This window comes from Mastigoproctus giganteus, chromosome 11, assembly GCF_048544385.1.
Source record: "Mastigoproctus giganteus isolate SK-2022 chromosome 11, ASM4854438v1, whole genome shotgun sequence".
NCBI lineage: Eukaryota > Metazoa > Arthropoda > Arachnida > Uropygi > Thelyphonidae > Mastigoproctus > Mastigoproctus giganteus.
This window is the reverse complement of record NC_143585.1, coordinates 151,651,510-151,678,135: the sequence shown is the minus strand read 5'-3', so window position 1 is coordinate 151,678,135 and position 26,626 is coordinate 151,651,510. Positions and strand designations below refer to the sequence as shown.

Sequence of the window (26,626 nt, the reverse complement as noted above, 5' to 3'; positions counted from 1 at the left end):
AGTTAAGACAGTTTTCATGCTTTGAAAACAGTTGAGTTGATTTAGTTTAGCACTGAACTGAAAAATATGTGGAGGGGGACTTTGTGCCCCTGATTTGATAATAAAGAAGTGAGAGGGATAGATCCGGTTAGCACATAGTTTGACCAAAGTCGTGATTATGTGCTTTCGTGGAAAGGGGGTGAGTGTTACACTAGGATTGCAATAGAGGGTAGAACATGAGATTTTTTATCGTGCCACTGTAGGCTCCAAAATCAATTCCCAGGAATTGACTGAGGTAAGGATTTGGTAATTTGGGTATGATGATCACATAACTGATAAAGTGCAAAGGGGTAAGCATACCTTTGTATTTTCGAAATGTTGCCGAAAGCCGATTTGACATCCAAGAAGAGAATACTCTGCTCTGTCATTAATCCTTCATGGCAGTTTAGTTGGCATGATATTGCTGTCTGCCATTTGTTTGGAGAGGTTTAGGTTGAATTTGCATTGAGTTTAGACCTCTCCACAATTTTATCTGATATTATAATTAAACAGTTTATTAAACAAACTACTTTCACATGGTGAAGGTAATTTGGTCTGTAGTTTAAGCAGTGTGCTGTAATTTGGTCAAATATGGATTGTTTAGAGTGTTAAGAGATTACATCCAATTGAAATTTGGTCTGTAATACTTTAGCAATAGAGTTCAGAGGTCAGAACTTTTTTTTTTTTTCTCATTGTCTCGGTTTTAGTTATTTCATTAAAATTTTTAATATTAAATTCTAAATTTAAATACTTGATCCAAATATGAAATGGAGCAGCACGTTTAGTCAAGTATTGGGTAATGTTTTGTGCCACTCTGTAAAATAAAGTTTAAATTAACTTGGCAAATTGAAAAATTTTACTGTGGGAATGTATTTTTCCTTTATAACTTATAAATATGATAAATGTATATTCAAGAATAAACAAAGGAATTGCCTTTATTCCCTCTATAGGAATTCTTCTTATTCAACTCTCCTAGAATGCCAATAAATTACGGATGATAATTTAAAATAATTTTAAAACTCAAAGTATGTTCCTCACCATCAGCCCATGAGTAATTCGGTACCCAGGATTGCAGTCGTAGACTCCAACCCGACCCCAGTCAAACCCCAAATCAAGCCCCATGTAATCTCTAGTGATGGAAGGCATTATGTCAGAAAAAACACAGGTTAAAAATGTAAGTTAGAATATGATTAAAATACGATGAAAAATAAAAATATAAAACTTCTGCTAACATTTTTTTCACCAGCATTCTTCATAACTCGCACCATGGAAACTTGTCAAATGCCTTCTCTATGAATTATTTATGATGCAGTTTGTTTACTTAGTAAAATAAAAATCATTTCTGGTGCAGTGACATTTATTTTATATTTAACTATAAAGCATTTGAAATTAGATAGCCTGCTCTTTAACTCATTGTCTAGCTGTTCATCATTGCATTGACACAGTCAGCATTTTTTTAAAATTCAAGACATTTCATCCACTAGCCTTACCGATATGTTTATTAATGTCTTTTGCATTGTTCAATGTGGCAATACATTATTGCTGGTGCAACATTATTAGTTATGTTAGTACCACATTTGTTATATTTATGTAGTGATGCCCAAGATATGTTTAGTTTAATTCAATAAAATCTGTTTAAAAATTTTCTTTTTAATGGCATATGAAAAAAAAAAAGAAAGAAAGAAAGAAAGAAAAAAAAAAAAAAAAAAAAACGGTGAACTACGGAGTGCCGGGCACTCTGGATGAAGGGTCCGTAGTCACAAATGGTCGTTAGTGTAGTATCTCAAATAGAGAGCTTTATGGTAACTGAAAAAGGTTGCTAGTACCTAAAAGGCTTGGCCTAAAACTGAGGAACTAACGAAAACATCTATTTGAGTCTTTCCAATTGTTGTGAATGACAAAGGAAAACAAGACAAGGGTGGGAGAAGCGACTGGCAGGTGAGGGCTGTGCAAGACTCCGCGCAGGTGCCTACCCACCACTGCTGCCTCAACACTGGCTCTCTGAGTACCTCCTTGCCAGGACAACTCCAGCTTTGAAAATTGTTAAAAAATACTTCCCATCGCAAAATTTATAAATGACCTTTATAGAATTATTAACTAACTATTTAGCAACCTTTTTGTCACCAAAAGGAGAGTTACTTAGTACAAAGAAGCGCACTATTGAAGTGCAATAAAAAATTGTTTTTTTTTTTTTTAATTTTAACACAAAAAAGTAAATGATAGATTTCAATCGGAATAGTTTTCCCTTGATAACCATCGAATAAAGCATAGCTAATGTGATTTTTAAATTTTTAGCTCCATTAGCGACGGAAATAGAGGGGAATACGAAAATTACTTGTATTTTCCTCTCTGGTGCTGCCATTTTTAATTTAAAAAAAAATTTTAAATTATATTTTAAACCTACTCGTTGAGCTCTTTCCAACGGTGTATAATAAGCTATAGGTTGTCGACGTTTCTCACCCACACACATTTCCCCCTCCAATTTCTCAGACAAATTTTTGTCAACACCAATCAATATGGCATTAAGTTGGCCCACATGATGTACAAACCCATGCAAAATTTCAAGTCAATAGGTTGAGTGGTTCCAGAGATACAATGCTGTGACAGACAGAAAACCAAGTGACATTATAAGGGTTCTTCATTAGACTATGGACCCTAAAAAGATTGAAGGTGCTGATATGGCAAGTGTATTACATTAAGTGTGCAATAGCATATATGCATGATTTCATTAAACTGTAGCTGAAGCACTTGATGTTATGATTGTTGCCATAAGCTGGCAACAAACATAACATCCAGTTATGTTTTTTTTTTTTTTTATTTTTATAAATAAAGAATTATGCACATTAGTATGTATGCATAATGCACCTGTTGTTTTCATCATGTCTCTCTGTCCACCTGCATGCAATAACTTGACTCCCGGTGGGAAATTTTTCATGAAATTTTATGTTTGGGCCCTATAAAAAAATTTATCAGTTTCATTAAAATCTGACAATTATTATTTTTTTTCCCTCCACCCATTTGCACGTAATAACACTTCATAAATTCTATCATAAAGATGGAAAAAAGTTTTATATTTGGGCATTTAGAAAAATTTGTCAAGCCATTCCAAATTTCATTTCAATTGGACCAATAGAAATTTGGCAGTTATTTCTTTATCCATCCACCTGTTTTCATGTAATAAACTCCGAGCAGATGAATTTTCATGAAATTTTTTATTTTGTTTTTTTATAAGAATCTATCGAGCTTTCTCAAATTTCGTTAACATTGGATGAATATAAATGAGGCAATGATTATATATATTTCTGCACATATCACATAGGCTATGCACATACTGGATAGTCTATATCAGTGGTCTCAAACTGGAGGCCCGTGGGCCGCATCCGGCCCCCCGAAGCAATTTTACACGGCCCACAAATACATTTCAATTATGTATTTGTTGTAAATACAGTGCTTATATTCACTCATTTTGTTTTAAAAAAATTCTCGCCCGTCAGCTGCTTTCAGATCGTGCATTCGGCCCACATGCAATTTGAGTTTGAGACCACTGGCCTATATGATATTGTAGCCGAAGAATTGGTTATCATGTTTATAGCCATGTGCAGAAACAAAATGTTTTCAGTTTGTATATAAAATTTTTATTTATTTATTTTTATTTTTTTTTTTTTTGTTATAAATCATGGATAATTAAAAAAAGACCAAAATACTGATGAAAAATGAAAAACTGCCTTCCAAGGAGGGATGAGTAGGGAGTCCTTGTTTCAGTGCTCTTTGGGGCCAGTCCCTTTGAAGGTGCTATAGTGGGAGTTTCCCTTATTTCATTTGGGTTAAAATTGGGGAAGAAATTAATATACCACGTACCTTTGATTACAATCATTACACCTTAGTCAGGGAAAATTTGATGTAACATTGGATTTTAATGGGTGAATTTAAATAGTTTATGAAATAGATATGCAAGTATAAGAACAGGTTCATTTCAAAATAAGGTTTTGTATCCTAAATAATAATTTAAAAAATACAATGTTGTATTAAAGTTGTATTACAACATACTTTGTTTGATTAAAACTCTTATCTTTTAATATGCACAAAATCTAAAAGACACGACAAATAGGATGATTGCAGGCATTGCTGCTGCTCCAGAAATTACTTGGATTCCTAAAGATCTAAATTTAGTAAAAAGTAATTTCTTATTGTGTAGTTATCACAAGTGCATTATTTTCTTTACACTTTGTTTGGCTAAAAGTCTTTTTGTTTTGTTAGGTACAAAACCTAAAAGACACAACAAATAGAATGATGGAAAGCATTGCTGCTGCTCCAGAAATTAAGCAGATGCCTAAAGATCTTTCTGCACTCTCTGAGGTAGGTTACTATTCCAGAATACAGCCACTCCCCAGCTTACGTAATACTCAACTTACGGAAGTTCGACTTTACGTAAGTTTTTGACCCCGGTGCAAACTTAAAAAAAATCGTAGAAATGTATTTTGCATCCTGTAGGAATAAATGGAGGTTAAAAGGTCATTTTTATAATGAAAATTGCACCACACTTTCATCGTTATCATATGTTTCATTATAAGAATCAATTTTGAACATCTCTGTGATATTTTTCTAAAAACACATTTCTGAAGGTCACTACCATAAAACAATAAAAACAATTTGCACTTTCTGGTTTATTGGGTAGTAAACTTGATCTTCTTGCATTTGTGATAATACCAATAACTAGAATTCTGTGGGATTTTACATTACGGTATTATGGCGAAATGAGTTCCCATTCACTGAAATTATCAAACATATAAAAAACAAATAAATTTTCAGAATCTTCTCTTCATTCCTATTTACTTATTACAATGGTGAAGGGAATGGGACCAACAGAAAGTGCAAGTGCTGGCAGTGCTAGGAAATGAAACAAAATTGATTTAGAAATGAAGATGATTAATTAAGAAGCAGGACAAAGTTTGTCATCTATTGCAGTTGCGTGAAAACTTATTTTTCTCGCGACCCCTCAATGTAAACCCCGAAGTAGGGATGACCAGATTTTTAGAGAAGAAAAATTGGCACTTTATAAATTATGTATTAGAAAATTTTATTCGAGTACTGAGAAAGGAATAAAAAATTGTTTCCTTTTAATTTTCACATTAAAGTAATTGTTTAATATTTTATTTGAGTACAGCAAAAACAACAAATCATATTCTTATTCTTCAACTAAGATTGTAAAACAATAAAAAACTGACAATTACAATACAAATGAGAAGGGTGAGCCTGGATAACCAATAATATTTGATTCATATTTGGTGCAATATTAGAAATTGCTACTCCCATGTCATCATCTGGATTGCTGTTTTGTTTCTATAGCTGTTAATTTCGAGTAACCAACCTCACATAAATATGTAGGCCTTGAAATACAGCAATGTTTGTATTGCCATTTTCAATAATTCTGGATACTCGTCTTGAAGAGAAATGCAAAATTTTTCACAAGTTGTAGTCTTGAAAAGACCATGTAATGCTTCGTTAGAAGATATGCCGATAAGATCTTCCTTTTGCTGAATGGTAATTTCGGGGCATGAAGAAATTTCAAAAGCATATGGATCACAAAAATTATTACAACTTTTTTTTCTGGAGATACATTGAATTGTATGTTAAAATTCTTAATTAGCATTGTTAGGTGGGTGGCAATGATATCCATAAATTGTAAATATTATTGCTATGAACAAAATCAGAAAAACATGGAACATTTCAGTATTATTACACTCAAATTCAGTTTTCCAAAGATCAAGCTTCTTTTTGAAGGCTTCTATTTTATCACTGGGTATTAATATATTTGTTCCTTGCCCTTGAAGACTTAAATTTAAATCATTAAGATTTTAAAATATGTCAACAAGGGAACTAAGTTTTCCCAAGCCATTTTTGATTTGTAAACAATTGAGCAAGGTTCTGATTTTTATCCGATAAAAACACTAAAACCTCATGTTTGAGGTCAAAAAAGACGTCGCAACACTTTACCGCTTGACAGTCACCTCATTTTCGTATATAAAAGAAGCATTTCGTAAGCAGATCTCATTTCATTACAAAATATAATGAAAAGTCTTCTATTTAAGCTCCTACTTTTAATAACGTTGATCACACTTAATCACACATCTTTCAAAACTTTGTGCAAATCAGTTTGCATTTCCTTCTCTACTAATGCTTCCCTATGTATAATGCAATGATTAAAAACTATATTTGAAGTAATTTCCTTTACTTTGCATTTTAAACCTTCTCCTGTTAATGCAGCCGAACCGTCAGTACAATTTGCAACACAGTTGCTCCATGTTAGATTATTTGTTTGAAATAAAATATTTATAACATTAAAAATCTTCTTGCCCATCTTTCTACTTTTAATAAAGCTTTGCAAAATAGAAAATCCTCCAAAATATCCACTTGTAGCAGTATAACATACAATAAGTTGAGTAAAGTTTGATATATATATATGTGGATTCATCTACCTGTATTGCAAAAATTGGACTTTCAATCGATTTAATAAATTAAATTTTATTATGTTGTCCGTGATAACTGTAATACGCGCGCCACCGTGTCTATGGACACGGTGGGATGGTTTTTAAATCATTGCTCTACTTTTCTCCATGCATAATTGAAATCCTTTATTGCAGCTGAGAGAACAAGAGATTCAGTGAAGAAGGATTCGGTTTTTTTTCATTAGCTCTGGCTGTTCCTTATGTGTGTGTCATTTTAATTTAATAAGTTTCATGTTTTCTTCAGCCAGTTTTTCGTAACATATTACGCACACAGGACTTTGCTCATCATCAACAACACTGTAAGTGAAGCCGTACGTCACAAATTCCTCTTGATACTTTCTATTCTTTTTCATTCCGTTTGATTTGAAATATGATGGCTCTGTACCAGAAATTGGTGGTTGCCCACACTTGAAATAACGTTACTGTCCAAATTTTCACAGATATATTTCTTGCCTTATTAGCTTCTGAAGTACCTGTAGGAACATTATTTTCGTCACTCCTCGGCCGTTTTGTTATAATTACCGAAATATCCATGGAAAAATATTTCTTTTTTTTCTTAAAATCAATGATAATAATAATGAAACAAGCAATATAAAAATTAGCAGTAGAATGAAAAACACAGTCAAGTTCACATGAAAGCACAGAATTATGAAGCAGAATAAAGCATGGGTGCAATAGACTTGTTATATAACATATATGAGGGGGTATCAAAAAAGTTCGTACCCTTACCGTTCGTATCCCTCACAGGAACTTTAATCCTTTTCTATGTACTCCCATGAATAGTAACACATTTCTCCCATTTATAATCAGTTGTTTAATGCCTTGATCATAGAAGTCCAAACTTTTTGCCTGAAACCATGGTTCCACTTCATTGATGACTTGCTGAGACAAATCAAAGTGGATCATACTGGTACACCCAGCATTTGTCACCAACCAATCAAAAAAGTTCTCGACAGTTGATAAGAACATTACATTCGAAATTGCTTCTGCAAAGGCATCAGCAATCATGGAACCCATTATGTGGAGACCTTAGACATGTGCAGATGGTCGTGTAAAATGCTGTGGGCAGACTCATAACTAATTCCCACTGCATTTGCGATGAAATTAATTGCCACACGTCTGTCACTCAGCGCCAGCTACTCAACATTTGCAACCGTCTCACTGTCTGTGGATGTTGTTGGCCTTCCTTCTCTTGGCTTGTCAAAGACACTTGTATGACCGCACTGGAACTCCTGTTTCCACTTTTTTACAGTGCCATGGGATGGAAAATTCTGCCCATACACAGCTTTCATTTCTTTGTCAATTTCCTGAGCTTTCTTGCTCTGCAAATACAGGAACTTCATCACTGCTTGATACTCCACTTCGTCAACCATACTCTGATTCCGGGCTCCACCTCTGGTGTACGATCACCTATGGGAATGAAATTTCCCATGTTATTTATTGAATATGTAGACAACTTATATTAAAAACAGCATCTTCCTACAGATGTTTTATCTAGGTCAGGGTACGAACTTTTTGATACCCTTTGTATTTACTCCCACCGCATATTGGCACCTCTTGCCTTTAGGCAATTTGAGAATTTGTGCTGTAGGAAGCACGAATTAAGAGCTAGAAGGATTACCATTCAGCAATTGAGTAGTATTGAGAAGTCACACTAGACAGCTGCTTTCTGTGTGTCCTATAGACAATGGAGCAAATTAAGATATGATCCCGACACGGACAATAAGTAAAAACGCCACCTTCGTCACATGTGTAACCACCCTAACAAAATAAGAGTGGTAGTAGTGTTCATTTGTATCTCGGGCTTTGTTCGAGTAGTAAAGTCTCTACACAAAAAATAATTTTATTTAAAAATTTTCGCAACCCCTTTAATTTATCCCACGACCCCCAAAAAGGGGTTGCACCCTAGAGTTTGCGTACCACTGATCTGTTGCACGGAATTAGGTCTTGCTGCTTCAACAGTGAATACTATTTTAAGGGATAGTGTGCGTATAAAAGAACATGTTAAAGGATCAATGCATTTAAGATCAACAGTGATCACAAAACAGCGTTCAGGCGCTATATAGAAGATATAAAAGCTAATAATAATATGGATGGAAAAAATCATATTCAGAAGCAAGTGCCCCTGAGTCCGGCCATTCAAGCAAAAGCAAGAAGTTTTTATGAAGATATTAAGGATAGGTATGGCGAACCCCAAGCCAAGTTTGTGGCAAGCAATGGGTGGTTTAATAGGTTCAAGCATCGCGCTGGTTTCCAAAACATTAAAGTATGCGGTGAAGTCGCCAGTGCCGATTCTGCAGCTGCAGAGAAATTTTGTGATGTGTTGAAAAAAAACCCCTTCTAAATCTCCACAGCCCTCAACTTCTGCAGTGGAAGTTGAGGGCTGTGGAGTAACTCTCCATTACTGGAGAGTTAATTATTCTGGCAACGGTGCTTGAAAGGTAAAACTTGCTAGCAGTTATGCCTGTCTGCTCTCTCTTTTTGTAATATTATAATTTTGGAATTTTTGCAATTTTGTACACTTTTGTAATTTTTCTTGCATGAGATAAAAAAAAAAATTGAATAAATAATTCTATTTACATGTTCATCAAACTTTTGCTTCAGTCAAATTCAGCATGCATGCATAGTTGCAAGTGCTGCATAAGCATTTATGGAAATTCCGACTTACATAGAGTTCTGCGTAACGCAACCCTTACGTAAGTAGGGAAGTGGCTGTATCTTATTATAGTTGAAAAAAAATCAAAATAATGTTTAGAAAAATGTACATTTTAATGTTTTGGCACTGTTTAGTTTGTAAATATTTGTAACACTCTGTAAACACTTTGTAAATGTTTTGCCATGAAGCGGTTGCATAATTTTTACAAAGTTATGCAATATTCTTAAGAATAATAACTTAAAGTAATCTTGTTCCTGTTAATATTAGACACTCGTTCTTTTGGTATACTGATTTTATAAACCAGAGTTTATATTAGGGGAGGAAAAAAGCCCTCCAGTTATTTAAGCTGTTTAAATAAGTTTTTTTGGTTGTAAATATTGAGAATAAATGTAATTTGCATAACAATTATATGCATTATTTTAAAATTAAATAGCACGGCAGGATGTCCCAACAAAATGTATACACACTTTGGTTGTTAATAACTGCTATGTTTATTTTCTTAAATTTAATTTAATAATTTTAAAATTAAGAGTAAATGTTACAATAAAGATTAGATATAAAAGCATTACGTGTTTTATGTTTAAATGATGCATTATCTGAAGTGTTGAAAATGTCCTCCATTCTCGTGAATACTTTCCTTTTTCATGTGAAAATTGGCCTTAGAAATGGATTGTGATAGACTTACGTTTAAACAAAGAAAATTTGTACTGAAGTGGTACTGGAGATGTGGAAACATAAATGAAATCCGGAGGCAGTGGAGAAATGAATTTCAAACAATGCGAATTATAATTTCACACTGCGATAAATTTGAAACTGGTGGTACTATGCAGAGTGTACACAAGCAATGATCTGGAATACCTCGAACATCTATGAGCCCCAGGAAATCAGAAGAGGTGCTACAGTAGTTCTATGGTCACCAAGAAAATCTATCCAACAAGCTTCTTGTGAAACAGGAATTGCAAAATTGAGTGTTCATCATGTTTTAAAGCACGTAAAATTCAAAAGCTACATCTGAAGATTAGGGCATGCCCCGAACAAAGTTATCCTGATCTGTAGGGTTGAATTTTGTGAGTGGTTTCTGTCAAAATTAACAGAGGACCCACTGTTTTTCAGTAAGATCGTTTGCAGTGATGAAGCAACATTCGAGTTGAATGGTACAGTCAAGCGGCACAGTTGTACATACTGGTCAACAGAGAATCCACATGTTACTGTGGAAAGACACGTAAAAGGCATGTAAATTTACTAGATCTTACAGTGTGGTGTTGATTATCATCCAAGGGTTGGGTTTGATTGGACCATACTTTTTTGACCAAAGAGTTACTGGTCCCTTGTACCTCAACATGCTTCAGATTGTACCACAATCAATTGTGTCACAAATTCTTCAGCTATTTGAGGATGGGGATTTTTATTTCCAACAAGATGGAGGTGCTTCATCTTGTTGGAAATAAAATCATTGTGATGTTGAGGTACTGTTGAGTACCCTGTGCATTCATCTGATCTAACACCCTTCAATTATTACTTATGGGGGTACCTCAAAGACAAAGTTTGTGCCACAATACCCACAACGCTTAACAGTTACTGCAAGAAATCAAAGAGAATTGTCACACAATTACAAGAAATGCATTAATTGATGTTTATAGATCAGTTTCTCACCAATGTCAGCAATGCCTTGATGAGAATGGAGGACATTTTGAACATGTAATGCTTTTATATCTTATTTTTATTGTAACATTTAATCTTAATTATTAAATTTAAGAAAATAAACATAACAGTTAACAACCAAAGTGTTTTTTTTTTTTTTTTTTTTGGGGGACACCCGTATATAGTAATGAACTTGCAGTATGAATTAAAGATAATTGTAGTGAAAGTAATCGACACTTTTCTAAAGAATTTTAGAAATGAGTGTAGATCTAATCGGAGAGTGTTTTTTTCCCTCAAGGCCGTTTTATAGGCATAATTGGAATTACAAAGGTATCAAGGGGCAGACAATCATTTACTCATACATTAATACTATGTGTATATATAAAATATATAAATTTTCATTTATATTTTATGGCTGGAGCCAGAGGAGTTTATGATTTTGTAACTATTTTATTGCAGTCAGATGATACACAACAATTAATCTTGCCCTATGCACACCAATATAGGTTACCCCAGGACCATGTAAATATGATAGTAACATCACAAACATAGTTATCATTCTCATTTAATGCATTCATAATTTGAATTGATGTGTAGGTATCCTTTATTAATCATTACCCTCTCCAATCGTGTGTGTGTGTGTGTGTGTGTGTGTGTGTGTCCTGTCCTGTCCTGTCCTGTTCTATGTACTTCCTCAGTTTTGTCAATTGTGCTTTTGCATATTTGTGTTGAGTTGATATTTATTAAATTATTTGGTGAGTTCAGTTAAAAAAAAAAACATTTAAAACACCATAGATAATCCTGATGCAGCTAATTATTTCGTCAATTGTGAATAGATTTTGGTGCTTATCTAGTTTCCTTTATTAATGGCTTCTTATAGCTTATCTTACCTTATATAGAATATTATGTTTTTTTAAAAATAACTAAATGCACAACGGATAGTTAAGAGTAAGAGTTTAATATCTATATAATATTGGTGTGGATACACCATAGTTAACTCTTAAGAAACTATGATGATAGTGTGGGAGGCATCATTTGCTCTGTATCTCTTATTGTGCTCTTCCTTCACAATGAGATACCATGGTATTGCACTACCTCAAATAAGTAACACTTCACTAATAGAGAAGACTATTGTTACTTATTCTCGGTGAGTACCACCACCCAGATGGCACCGTTTCAAAGCTATTGGCCTATCATCGGTGGGTGGGCAGGTACTCTGGTATTGCTGACATGACAACCCAGTTGTGAAGATAATCACACATATGAGAGATGGCAAAAGATTTATATGATAATATTTAAAAATAACTAAATGCATAATACATTAAGCGTAAGAGTTTAATATCTATATAATATTAGTGTGGATACACCATAGATAACTCTTAAGAAACTATGATGATAGTGTGGGAGGCATCATTTGCTCTGTATCTCATATTGTACTCTTCCTTCACAATGAGATACCATGGTATTGCACTACCTCAAATAAGTAACACTTCACTAATAGAGAAGACTATTGTTATTTATTCTCAGTGAGTACCACCACCCAGACGGTGCCGTTTCAAAGCTATTGGCCTATCATCAGTGGGTGGGCAGGTACCCTGGTATTGCAGGTAGTGCAATACCATGACAACTCATGAAGGAAGAGCACAATATGCGATACAGAGCAAATAATGCCTCCCACACTACCATCGTAGTTTCTTAAGAGTTATCTATGGTATATCCACACGGATGTTATATAGATATTGAACTCTTAACGTATTATGCCTTATGCATTTAGTTAATTTTAAATATTATCATATAAACCTTTTGGCATCTCTCATATTGTGTGATTATCTTCACAACTGGGTCGTCATGTCTGCAATAGCTTTGAAACTGTGCCATCTGGGTTGTGGTACTCACTGAGAATAAGTAACAATAGTCTTTTCTATTAGTGAAGCGTTACTTATTTGAGATAGTGCAATACCATGGCAACTCGTGAAGGAAGAGCACAATATGAGATACAGAGCAAATGATGTCTCCCACACTATCATCGTAGTTTCTTAATGTGGGAGTGTATTAAAATTTGCTTTTACATTTTATTTAGAGTGTTGCGAACATAGGAAGTAAGATCACAACTCTAGAATCCACGGTTAAAGAATTAAAAGACCAACAAGGAACTCTTCATTCAGCAACACAAAGCTTATCTGGAGATGTTGAAACTGTTAAGGTGAGTGGTAAATTATTTCTTTCTTTGTAGGATTGCAATTAGTGGTTAGAAAATCATGTTATTTTTTAGTAAATTGTAGTTACTGTTTATTAGTCATGATGGTTCTTCATTCCTTTTCACGTATATGTTCATAACCTTCTTTATCTAAGCTCCATAATACAGTTTTACGATTTTGATTCTGTTGATGTTAAGTGCACACAGAAATTGGCGAATACTGTTAACAGAAATTGGAGAATACTTAATTGTAATAACATTTGTTTTAAAGTATGGTGTTATTATACAATAACATTCAGGAATTTCAGATGTTGTATCTCTCACAGTACTTGTTGGAAATGGTTTAAATTGCAGAATGTGTTCCTTCATAACTGTCATCTCTCCATATTTATGGTGGAGAATCCATATTTTCCCCTCAGTTTGACCACTCCCCCATCTCACTGTGTAACCAACTATAATATAATAGTTGCAAAGAATTTCCAAAAAAAAAATGAACTATGTTAAATTTAGTAAAAAAAATCTTCAAATTTTTGCCTATTTTTGTTAATAAGTTGGCTGGCAGATGCCCTAGTCTGCATTCCGAAACAGAAATGTGAGATAAGTATTGGTCTATGTAATGTACAACCATTTCATATTGTAATTGAGTGGTGCAAAGCTAATTAATATCTTTCAGTAAGATGTGAAATTTCAGAAAACGTGTGCTCAAGATTTCCATGTACAGGCAACCCCCGTATAATATGGTATTTCTACAACACGGTTTCATTCTAACATGACTGATAAATTGCTACAATCCTTGCATAATGCGGTACTTATATAACACGGTTAGAGAATTTCGGTAAATCTCGCATAACGGGGTATTTTTGAGCTTTTGTGCAGGGAAAACCCTGCTATTATGTTGAGCGTAATTTTTAAACATTTCCGCTCTTTTTGAATCCCCACTGTTGACTTGCTAATCAAAAAAAAAATTATTGCAAAATCCCTGTGTTTTATTTTGTTGGAAAATCTCCGTGTTACGCTGTCTGCTATTGAACTTGTGCTTGTTAAACTTGTGGAAAAATCTAGATTTCAAAGTTTTGTTACTATTGAATAGTGCACCAGGCCATCTAAAAGATTTGTCATCCAAAGGTTGAAGTTATGTTCCTATTGCCACAGTTGTACTGGATTAATACAACTTCTTTCGTTCATCTATTAGATTAAGGCATCATATCCACCTTTAAAACTCATTACAATTTATTTTGAAAAAAATTTATTCCGAATCTATTGAAGTAATGGAGGCATGGAAACATTTCTCAATTGTGGACTGTATCAGAATCATAGTTTATCGCTGAAAGAAGTAAACCCATCAATATTAAATGCATGTGGGGGGAAAAATGTATGGCCAGAGTCACTTCATTCAGGAAATATGGAATCTGTGAAATAGTAGAACTTGCTAAACTTGCTAATCGGTGCAATAGTAGAACTTGCTAAGTCGGTAGGAGGGGAAGGTTTTGATGATATGATTACTGAAGCCCTTGTGGGTAGCACAGTTGACAGAATCGCCCTCCTCCCCACACCGGGTGGAAAAGACCAGAGTTCAAATCCTGTCGATGATGGAAGGAATTTTTCGGGTCTTTTTCACAGTGTGGCTGAGTTAGTCGGGCAGTGTATTTTTCTCCTGGAAACTCAGGTTTTTCGTCCAGCAAAACAGAAAATTGACCTCAGGACACACACAATATACATAGAGTAACATTGGCCTTAGTCGCCAAAGCTCCAAAAAAAATAAAAAAGATATGATTATTGAAGACGTTCAAGAATTACTGGTAGAAAGAGAGGCTGACAAAGTGGATTTGGTGGAAATTGCATTGGAGGTAAAACCAAATCAATTCAGAGGATGATAGCACAGATGAAAACTTTAAAATTCCAAATTTTTCACTAAAAGGCATACAGGAAGGCATAAAGTTAGTCAAGCAATTAGAATCTTATTTTTGGAATGCAGATTCTTGAATGAAAGGAGCCCAAAGTTCAAAAGGTAGCTTCAAAAATGCTTAGTTCCATTCGATGAAATTCACAAAGATTTATCCAGCAAAAGCAAGCAAACCCAGATTACTGATTTTTTTAAAGAGAGCAGAAGATAAGTGAAATCTAGAATGGTGTATTTTTGTTAGCTTTTGGAACGTAACCTTCCGTTTTGTTCTTTTTCTTAGTCCCGTATAACATGGTTTCGCACAACACGACATTTTATAGGAATCTAACTACCATATTATACGAGGGTTACCTGTATTGCAAAATCTGAAAGATAACACATTTGCCTTGTGTATTTTATGTAGATGTGATTTTTCAATTTCACTAACCAGAAACACAATGTAATCAGGCATTTGCAAAAAAATCAGCCCAAGAACAGTGCAATGCATAGAAGAAATGCAAAAATGGATGTACCATTTTGTACCAGTGGTGGCAGTGATGACATCATTTTCATTGTTACATATGAAATGCAAATAAACATAAGTTTGAAATGTTGATTTTGTATCTTTTGTTATAGAATATAATCTCCCTTTGAGTTGTGTTGATCATGCATGTGCACTGTAAAAAAAAAAAAGTTTTACAATAGTGAAATGGGAAAAAAAAAAAAAAAAAAAATGGATACAGAAGAACAAAAACAAGCATTATTAACGAAATTGCATGGATGGAGAAAAGAAGCATAATGATGGCTCTGAAAAATGGGACATTTTCAGTTGCAACATATGGTAATCAAATTGATCCTGAGCTTTGTCCCAATGTAGTGATCCCAATTAAAAAATAATAAATTGAAAGAAGCTTGATCTCAGTGACAGCATTGGAAGGTGACCCTATAATTTGCAACATTGGGCATCTTCTGAACATCCTGAAAGTATGTGGGATTCCTTTAAAAACCTGCTTGGCACTTCGTGTTGTTAATACACCTCTTATGGCAGACATAAAAGCTGGAGTAGCAATGATATTAAAAGAAGAGATTGAGCATTTGGTGGTGCTAGTAAGCCATCCTTCTCATCTTATTAAATTGTGTGCTGAAAGGGGGACTCAGTGCATTCCTTCCTGCAAAAGCTGGTGAATGGTGCAAATTTATAACTACTATCTATAAAGAAGCACTAAAAGGAGGATAGATTTTAACACAAGTGATGTTTGCCATTAAATTAAAAAAGACCTTGTTTCCTATCTTTGGTTAAATGTGTAACCAGAATAGTAGAACAGTGGCAACTTTTGACAATCTGTTTAACCTGGTGGTGGTGGAGTGTCACCTGACAGGTGAGCTTTTAAAATAATGTTTCTGTAATTAAAAATCTGAAATTTTTTCTACCTTCCTAAATATAGGCAAACTTTTAGTGCAATAGCTTCTGAAGGGATTTTTTATTTTTCTCACAGTTTTGGTACAGAAATTGTGTGCAATAATGTGCCAGTTGATCCACTTTGGTCACCTGACGGGTTATTTTGATTTCACTGTAGTTGTCATTATTACTGCAGAGAACCCCCCCCCCCTATTGTGGACATTAAAGCTTGGGACTCGGTCATAAGTATTTGAAATTACATGTTAAGCGACCTCTCTAAAGCAGACAGTCCCTAGTACTGATGCAGACATTTTGATAGCTGTCTTTTTTGATTTTTCAACTTTACTGTGGCAGACACCGATTATTATTATTTTTTTTTTTTTCTTCCTTCAAGGGTAACATTTTGGATTGGCACGTTTATTGCACAACTATACATTTTCATAGGTCTTCGTTTAGCCATGAAGGCAAGTGAATGTCAAGGTCATAATGGTAACAATGACACTAATTAGATTTCTGATGGTCACAGATTACTTAAGGAGTAGATTGCAGAATATGTTGTTAATATGCTCATCACTGCTGATATAGAATTTTCAAACATTGTTTTTGACTGTTGGAAGCAGTTCACTGGTGTGTGTACCTCACTTAGCAAGGCAATAAAATTGTAAACTTGAGAGCTGCTGTTTGTGGGAGAGAAGGGGAGAGTTTCAGTGTGAAAGTGAGAATACAATGGTAATATAGTACTGTACAATAAACTTCTTTAAAAAAATTAACACCTGCAAATCAGACACTAATGCATTTGCATTAGAGTCCTCTACAAATGCATGCTACACTAATAAAACTACCAGTAAAACTTAATCAGACACTTTGATTGAAACCACTTTGAAGTCTATTTCCATGTGTTTAGTGGTGTAACTAGGTCTTAAAAATTAAAAACAACTGATTCGAATATCTGGTGCTACCATCTATCTATTCTTTAAGATTGACTCAATTTTGTTTCTTCAGAGTCTGTGGTTGTTATAGTACTGTAACAACCACACACTCTGAGGAAACAAAATATGTAGTGAATTTCAAATGGACAGAATTTGAACGATTGTAAAATTCTCTGCAGAATTCCAGGCCCAGGTAAGAATTTACATTTACATTCTCGTACTATACCTCTTGATGTGCCTCTTTGTGCCACAGTTTTGGATATACCATGGGTATGATCATGTCTTTCCCCCAACCCCCAAACTGTAGAGTGATATTCATTTGAATAAAAGTGGTGCAAGAATTTTTGCCAATATCGTTGAGGATAACAGCTAGTTGTTTGGGGGGGGATAATTTAGACCTCATGAAATCTCGTTTGTTGCCATAACAGCTGATGATGATAAGATGTTCTGAGGGTAACAATGTTTCAAATGGGAGGGAAGATAAAGCTTGGGATATAAACCTAAATAACTTAAAGGGGTGTGTCGGGGTAGTAAACTATAGAAGATTACTTAGTCTCACCTGTGTCTGCAGTAATGCCAGGAGTGTTGTCAACAAAATGACTGAATTTGAACTCCTGGTTAGCACAACTAATGCTGATGTAATAGGGCTAACAGAAACATGGTGTGCCACCTGGAAATTGGTGATGAAGAGTTCCACTACAGTATGCATAATACATTTAGGGAAGATATAAGCGGTGGAGGGATCATCAAAAGCAGTCTGAGCACAAAAAGAGCTTTTGCTGAGTCTAAGGTTATGTCTGCCAGCATAGAATCTGTGTGATATGAGTTAGTTGGAAGCAAAGGAACAATGAGAGTGTGAGTAATCTACAGACCAGAAGATTGCGAAGAATATGATGAGTCTTTAGTATTAGTGATGGCCACATGGTGCAAGGAAGCCTATGGTTTATGCTGCATGCACCAGCAAAAAATAAATTAAATAAAAAATAAATAAATAAAATAATAAGAAGAAAATTAAAATAATAATAAGAAGAAGAAGAAAAAAAAATTAAAAAATAATTAATAAGAGTAAAGGAAATGGACAACCTGTGCATTTCCCTCTTCCCTTAGGCAATCCAAACCAAACTACTCCCCCCGTAACTTGAAATTATGGACCCTTGTTCTAGAATCATTTAATAACCATGAAAATTTTGTCCTTGTTCATTTTGCTTATGCCCCTCAGTGCCTTAAACACCTCAATCAAGTCTCCTCTAAGGTGCCTAGTTTCCAGGCTCTGCTACCCACATATTTGAAGTCTTTCCTCATATGGACGCCCTTTTGCTGATCTCACCAGGCGAGTTAACCATCTTTGGACCCTTTCAAGAAGCACAATTTCTTTCTTTAGGTGCGGTCTCCTTACTTGAACACAGTATTCCAAGTGTGGTCTAACAATGGCTTCATATAATGGGATTATGATGTCCTTATTTCTAGTAGCAATTGTTCGATAAATCATCAATAGGACACCATGGGCTGTCAGTCCTTGCAACCAGTCTACAGTGCTCGGAGAACTTCATATCTGACCATACCCTTTCCTTCACTACCGGCTTTAGTTCAACTCCGCCAAATGTATAAGTTATTTTTGGGTTACTGTTCTGCAGGTGTAGTACCTTACACTTTGCTGGATTAAAGCATAGCTGCCATTTTTCTGACCCTCCCTGAAGTCTATCTAGGTCATTCTGAAGAAGCTCTGCTTGGCGGCAAACTACTCTACCAATCTTTACATCATCTGCAAATTTAGACATCACGCCCTCTATCCCTTCAAACATGATTTTCCCTTCAGAATTCCATTTCTACCTGAGTAATCCTGAATTCCACCCCTTGATCATAGTCTCCATGGTTTTTCCTACTACTGAAGTTAGACTAACTGGCTGGTAATTTCCCACTTCACTCTTAGAACCACCCTTAAGTATTGGAGATACATTGGCACTTTTCCAATCCAACAGAATCACTCCCGAGTCCAGCGATGCTCTCATAATTAGCCTCAATGGCTCAATGCACTCACTTGCTGCCTCCCTTAAGATTAAGGGGTAAATGCAATCAACCCCATGATCCTTACTGTGAGTAATCTACAGACTAGATGATTGTGAAGAATATGACAAGTCTTTATGTCTGTTTGATATGAGTTAGTTGGAAGCAAAGGAACAATGACAGTGTGAGTAATCTATAGATCAGAAGGTTGCAAGGAATATGACGAGTCTTTACATGCAGACGGAATGGACAAGCAAGCGTGAATTTCTTATTATGGGTAACTTTAATCCCCCAGATTGACTGGAATAAGTCGATCTGGGGTATTTCTCTACCATGGGGAAAAACTTTAAAATAAACTGGATGATTATTATTTGTACCAGCATGTTAGAGAAAGTACTAGGGTGAGAATATTCTTGACCTAATCATTACTAACGAATGAGATGACATCACAAGACTTAAAGTACAGGAACCATTGTCAGGAAGTTATCATGCATTCATCAGTTGGGAGATTAAAAAAGATGTTGTAGTAGTTAAAGGTAACGGCACAGGTTTTAACTTCAGAAGAGGGGAACTTCAATCCAACTCTGTCCAAGGGCAGGTGCCCTGTTCAATCCAAGGGCAGGTGCTATATGGCATCTGTGAATTGAGCGGATTGCTGATGGATGGTGAATACATTTGAATTATGGAATGCTTCTAAAGCAAAAATTACAGAAGCCATGAACGCATTCATACCTTTAAGAAAATATTGCAGGAGGAGGATGCCGAAGTAGATGGCTGTGGAGCTGGCTGGTTAGATCGAGCAGAAAAAGATAGCATGGGACAGTTAGTGATGAAAAGTACTGAATCCTACAATAGGTATAAATTGATCTGTAATAGTACCACAAATAAGGTCAGTGAGGCCAACGCTGCATATGAGAAAACATTTGCTAAGATGGCAAAGAATAGGGACGAGTAATTTTTTGTGTATGTTAATACAGTGAAGAAGAAAGTTAATCAGATTGGACCCTTGTGCACTGGATGTGGGAAAGTCTTAGATAATTCAGCTGATGTTGCAGATGAATTGAATAGATACTTTACATCAGTCTTAACTGACGGAAAACTTCGTGCTGAGAAGAGGCTGTTCGAGTGAGGCAGAGTTATGTGAATTAGTGATTTCTTAATTATGATGATTGTTTATTAGAAAAACCTTTGAGCATAAAGGCAAGTAATGCTCCTAGAGTTGATGTCATATACTCTATAGTTTTGAGGGAGAATGCAAGGGAGTTTATCAAACCATCGAGGTTAATTGTGAGGGCATCTTTGGACTCTGGAGATTCCTTTGGATTGGAGAAGTGCCAATATATCACCAATACATAAAAGCGGTTCTAAGAGTGAAATTGGTAATCACAGACCAGTCAGTCTGACTTTAGTGGTAGGAAGAATTAGAGGCAATGATTGAATGCAATCCAGGGACATTTAGATAGATATGGCATTCTGAAGGATGGCTTTGTTAAGGGTAATCATGCTTAACTAACTTAGTTGGCTATTTTGACACTGGGTCAATATTACTTATGAGCTGGATTTAGGGAACAATTTCGGCATAGTTTATTTGGATTTTAGCAAAGTATTTGACTCTGTCCCTCATGAGAGGTTACTGTATAAGCTTGACCAGGTTGGGATTACTGGTAGGAGTCTAAGATGGATTGCTGGGTGGCTGCAGGGCAGAAGGCAGAGGGTTGTGATTAATGGATATTCTTGAGTTGGTGTAACTTCAGGAGTGGGGGTCCCTCAAGGATCAGTTCTTGGACCACTGTTTCTCATTTTCATAAATGACATCGACAAAGAGATAGAAGTCATGATGTCAAAACTGTAGATGATGTAAAGATTGGCAGAGTCGTTAATGATCAGTGCCAAACAGTGCTCCTTCAGGATGACTTGAACAGACTTCAGAGATGTGGCAGCTGTGTTTTAATGCCACTAAATGCAAAATTATATACTTGGTGGGGTTGAATTAAAATCAGTGGAGAAAAAAAGGAATCTGGGAGTTACAATACAGGCAGATATGGAGTTTTCTGAACAGTGTAAACAGGTAGGCAGGAAAGCCCATGGTGTCTTATCAATAAGTTTATCAAACATTATCCTGTAGAGATAAGGAGGTCATAATCCCACTGTATAAGACAATTGTAAGACCACATTTGGAATACTGTATTCAAGTATGAAGACCTCATCTGAAAAAAGACATTGAGCTCCTTGAAAGGGTCCAAAGATGGGCAACTTCTATGATTGAGAGTAGCAGAAGGATGACCATATGAGGAAAGACTGTGATTATTTGGGCTACAGAGCTTCGAACCAGACACCTCAGAGGTGACCTGATTGAGATCTGAGAGGAATTAGTAAAATGAATGAAGGTGAAATTCTCACTATTACAAAGAATTCCAGAACCAGGGGCCATAAATTCAAATTACAGGAGTTGAGGCAGGGAAGTTTTCTTTTAGCTAGCGAGTCGTTGATTGTTGGAACAAGTCGTCCATACAGGTAGTTGAGGCTGACAGTTTGAATAAATTCAAAGGTCAACTGGATACTTGCCTGTGCGAGGAAGGAAACATATTTTATATTTTCTTATATACTTGTTTTTTTTTCTCTTGCCAGTGCAGCAAAAGCCTGTGGCTTCTTTGCACATGAACCGACAAGTGATTATGGAGAAATGGACATGTGCATTCTCTTCATCACTATGATAACCCAAAAAGTGTGGTTTTGATTTAGTTTTCTCAAAACACTAAGTTATAGGGTATCAGAAATAAATACCAACAAAATTAGTAAATCAGTAGGACTGAAGTAATGGCCACCAAAGGAAAAAATTATGCAGTTGAAGAAAAGTTAAAAGATTTCTGAAGGAGTTAAGAGTGGCAAAACAAAATGCATATTTTGCGACTAGCAAAATGTCCTTTGAAAGCACAGTCACTTAAATTTCATAAGCTACTTGATGGAGATGATGACACATTTACAGCTTCTGAAAGATGGGTGGCTTTGGAGATGGAAAGCTTTTCATGGGTTATCCCTGGTTAGTCTTGTAGGTGAATCTGCATTTGTTGACATTACACCAGCAGAAGCATTTCATGAATTTCTGCGAAACGTGATTCAAGATGGTGAATTCACAGATGAATAGTTGTACGATTGTGACAGTATTAGCACTGTGCTATAAACTTTCCCCCAAAAAGTACTGGATATTTAAAAGGCACCCAACAAAGCAGGCATGAAAACTAACAAAGAGAGAATTACTGTGTTACTGTGCGAAAGTAAGACTGGAACTCACAACTAAAGCCATTGTGAATCGGGAAAGGTCGAAGTCCGTGATGTTTTAAGCTTGTTTACCTGTGTTTTATTAAATGAAATCTTTACCTATGATTTATAAAAATATCTCTAACATGATATATTCAAACCATGATATTTTTACTTCATGGTTTGAAAGTGAGTTTGTACCATTGATGAGACACCACTTGCTTTCCAAAGAAAGAGAAATAAAAATTGCTGCAATTGTTGGATCACTGCCCAGCTCATCCTTCAACAAAAGTCCTGCGCTAAGAATAAATATATCTCAAATATACCGTATTTCCCCATGTATAAGACGCACCTTAATTTTGGGGCCCGAAATTTGAAAAAAAAATGTGTTACCTAAAGTTATTGACCTCAAGTTTTATTCATCATAAAATTCATACAACTCCTTATCACTGTCAACACTCCCATCCATTAGCTTGTCCTCATCTGTGTCTGATGACAAATCACTGTCTTCATATATTGCCTCATCCTCAGTTCCATCTATGGCATTTGAAATACCACACTTCTTAAATGACTTGACAATGATCTCAATCTTAATATTATCCCAGCATCTTTTCACCCAGGTACAAACTTCTCCTATAGTTGGTTTCTTCACTCTTCCTGCTGGCGTCAAATTGTCCCCAGAAGACTTCATCCATTGGTTCCATTCGTCTCTCATGGCAGCTTTGAAGGGTTTGTTAATGCTGACATCAAGGTGGTTGGAGCTGGGATGTCAAGCCTCCAGGTATGACGGCAAGTTTTGTTTTTTGCTCTGCAGCAATCTTCTTTGTGTTTTTTGTTATGTGTGCCCTGAACTGATCAAGCACCAATAGGCCAGGTTTGCATAAGAGCCCACCTGGTCTCCTGCTCCAAACTTTCTCAAACCAGATCTTCATCCCATCCTGATCCATCCAACCCTTGTCATGAACTTGGACAATCACTCCTCGAGGAATGTCTTCTTTTGGCATTGTTTTGCGTTTGAAAATCAGCATAGGAGGCAGCTTGGTTCCGTCTGCATAACAAGCTAGAACAACTGTATAATGGCTCTTTTCATGTCCACTTATCTTCACAGTTACAGTTTTCACCCCCTTCTTATCAACAGTTCTGTTATTTGGGACATCAAGTTGAAGGGGGACTTCCATATTTGCAATCTGTCCCAACTCAAACTGATGTGTCTTCCGACATTGAATGACAAAACGATGAAATTCAAGGACCTTCTGCTCATAGCTTTCAGGCATCTTTTGAGCAAGTCTGGTGCGTGTATGCATGCTTAGTCCATTCCGTTTCATGAACCTGAAGCACCAATTGTGTCCTCCTTTGAAATCAGTAACTTCTTTTTCATCAGCAATTCTTCTTGCCTCATGCTGAACCATCTTTGTGGACACAGGAATTCCAGTTGCCCTTTGCTCTTCAATCCATATCTTCAAATCCCTCTCTAAATCAGGCCATTTCTGACTTGCCTCTCATGGCCTTCTTCTGCCGTGCCGTTTTCAGTAGGGTTTCTTCTTCCCTTAGCCAGTCTCGGATTGTTTTCTCAGTTGGAGGAGGAGGACCAAACTTACATTCAGCAGGACAATTTCCATTCACTTTTGCAAACTGGATCACTTTCAACTTGAATTCAGCACTGTACGAAAATTTTCTGAGCCATTTCTGGGCAGAACGTGGCAAACCGTAACCTAATATACCGGTAACAAGTGCGAAACAATGAGCGCAAAGACAATAAGTGCAAAAAAGCGGGAAATGCAAGTAAAAAAATCTACAATCACTGTATAAGATGCACCCAGTTTTTAGACCCCAAATTTTTCGAAAAAGGGTGCATCTTATGCATGGGGAAATACGGTACCTTTATTTTAACCAGTGAAACAATATAAATAGCCAAAAAAAAAAGTGTAGAGAAGTGAAATTTTTAAGTTCTGCAATAAATTTTAGCTTTTAATATTTAACCCTTCCTACTGCCAAATTCCCCAGTTAATCTTCTCTGAACAGGCATTACTAAACAAGAATTTTAAAACTGTCATACCTTTTTATTAACTCTCATGTTTATTTGTCAGCCTTTTAAATCAGTTGAGGACATTATTTGAAAATCCAAGTGACTGTGTTTCTTGGATTTTCTGGTTTAAGCATTTATAAACTGCTAAAAAGCTTAAACATCTGGTTTAAGCTTTTTAGCAGTTTATAATAAGCCCTGATGGGGCAAGTGTTGTGTGTAAACCCTTCTCAAAGAAGATATTAATATTTTATTAATTTATTGATGGCCTGAGATTATATTGGCATATACAGATCTGTCCTGGGTCTATCATTCTGCTGCTATTTTCATTTATTTATTTATTCTTATAACCCTCATATTTATTCAGGATTGAAGCTACTCTTTTTCTCTTCTAAAAGTCTTAATATAACTTAAGAATTCCAAATTTTTTTTAAATTATCATTTTGAAAGATTTGCTGCTGTCTCGATAAAAAACATGAACTTTATTTTTCATGTTTTTGTGATGTTCAGCCACCCCTTCCAACCCCACTGTGTATATTTTAATAATAAACTTAAATATTAAAATCTAATTATATATCTCATCAATATTGAGATATCAGCAATATCTGAATATTGATGATACGATCCTAATGTTTCCATATTTCAGGCATCAGTACAAGAGTTGTGGAACAGCACAGAAGCACAACAGAAATCTGTTCAAGCATCAACAGAGTCTAAGGAATCATTGCATAAAACTAACCACCTTGTGACATTGCTGCAGAAAGTAATTTAAACATAGTTTGCTTTTTTGTATATCTCTTAAATAAAATTTTCTAATAAGATTAATATTTAATGTAGATAAGTGAAACTTTAAAGAGTATTTTTTTATTTCCAAAAGTAATGAACAAAACAGGGTTGCTTTAATAAATTCTCTCTTTTTAATAACTGGAAGTAGCTGTACAGTCCTCTAGGTGTTATGATTAGAAAAACCAGATAGTATAACAGGACAGCCTTGTTAATACAAACTTCAAAGGGACCTAAATTCTCTAATTTTGTAATAATGAGGTTTGTGAAATGAACATGTCAAAATTAGCTTTTTAATTTTGTTTCACAGTTTTCTCTAATTAAACTTTAATTTGCCATTTCACACACATTTTTAGATTGAATTAATTCTTTAAGAATTAATTATCTAAAGAATTAATTCAATCTAAAAATATATTCATGAATATAAAAATAAAATAAAAACAACTTAATTCTTAAAGAATGAAAATCAGTTGAATTCACAATTAACAAGGATAATATATAAAAAAAATTAAGATAATTGTTAATTAAAACAGCCAAGTTTTTCTAAAATAAACATTAAGGATTCTTATGAAATGGAGCATTTAACAAAGGAGTAAACAAGCATTAAAAGGTACTCTTATAATTTTGAATTGTAGAAAATAAAAAAAATTAAATCTTTAGTTGTGAATGAAAACAAAAATCGTACCAATATTTGTTTATGGATTAATACACTGGTTAGCTTATATACTTCAATATAGAATTACCTTAACTCAAGAGCTTTACATTGTCTTAAAAAACAGTCCAACTTCTTGAACACTGTTTTTTTTAACTGTTCTTCATAATAGTATGTCTCTAATCAAACACTACTAGAATCTCATTGCTAACACTGCGGAAAGCCAGTACATTTTCAATCGCATTCAATACATTTTGGGCATTGAATATTTTCAGTAATGTGTGCACAGCTTCAACATCATCTTCTTGTGTCATTATTATAATTTTCACCTTTGTCAACATACTGAGTGTTTAATAGATCCTCTGATAGTGTAACTGTGGTGGCAACAAAATCATCACCATGAACTGTCATGAAATTTTCCCTCAAGGTTCATGTGGGTCTTCATTTCCTCCCATTCATTCACTTGGTCAGATTCATTTGGAAGAGGGTCTATATCCTTCTTGGCGCCTCCGTAGCCAGGTGGGAAAGAGCAGCAGTGCATAGAACACGCTTCTTGATTAGACCGGGGTTCGAGCCCGTCGCCACCAAATATGAAGGATGCGGAAAGGTCCGGGAATGACCACCGCATATCCCGGAGCAATATGGCCTTAGTTGCTAATGCTCCTAAAAACCAAACAA

The 26,626-nt window shown here is 35.3% G+C and overlaps 1 protein-coding gene across 2 annotated transcripts in view; it reads left to right on the top strand.

The window, feature by feature from the left end:
- Positions 1-26,626, top strand: part of LOC150078517 (uncharacterized) — a 257,309-nt gene that overhangs the window by 106,340 nt on the left and 124,343 nt on the right. For both annotated transcript variants that reach the window (XM_090384324.1, XM_090384325.1), the window contains exons 4-6: positions 4,276-4,374; positions 12,902-13,024; positions 25,160-25,276. In XM_090384324.1, coding sequence (XP_090240450.1) covers positions 4,276-4,374; positions 12,902-13,024; positions 25,160-25,276 — 339 coding nt within the window. The remainder of the gene's footprint in view (positions 1-4,275; positions 4,375-12,901; positions 13,025-25,159; positions 25,277-26,626) is intronic.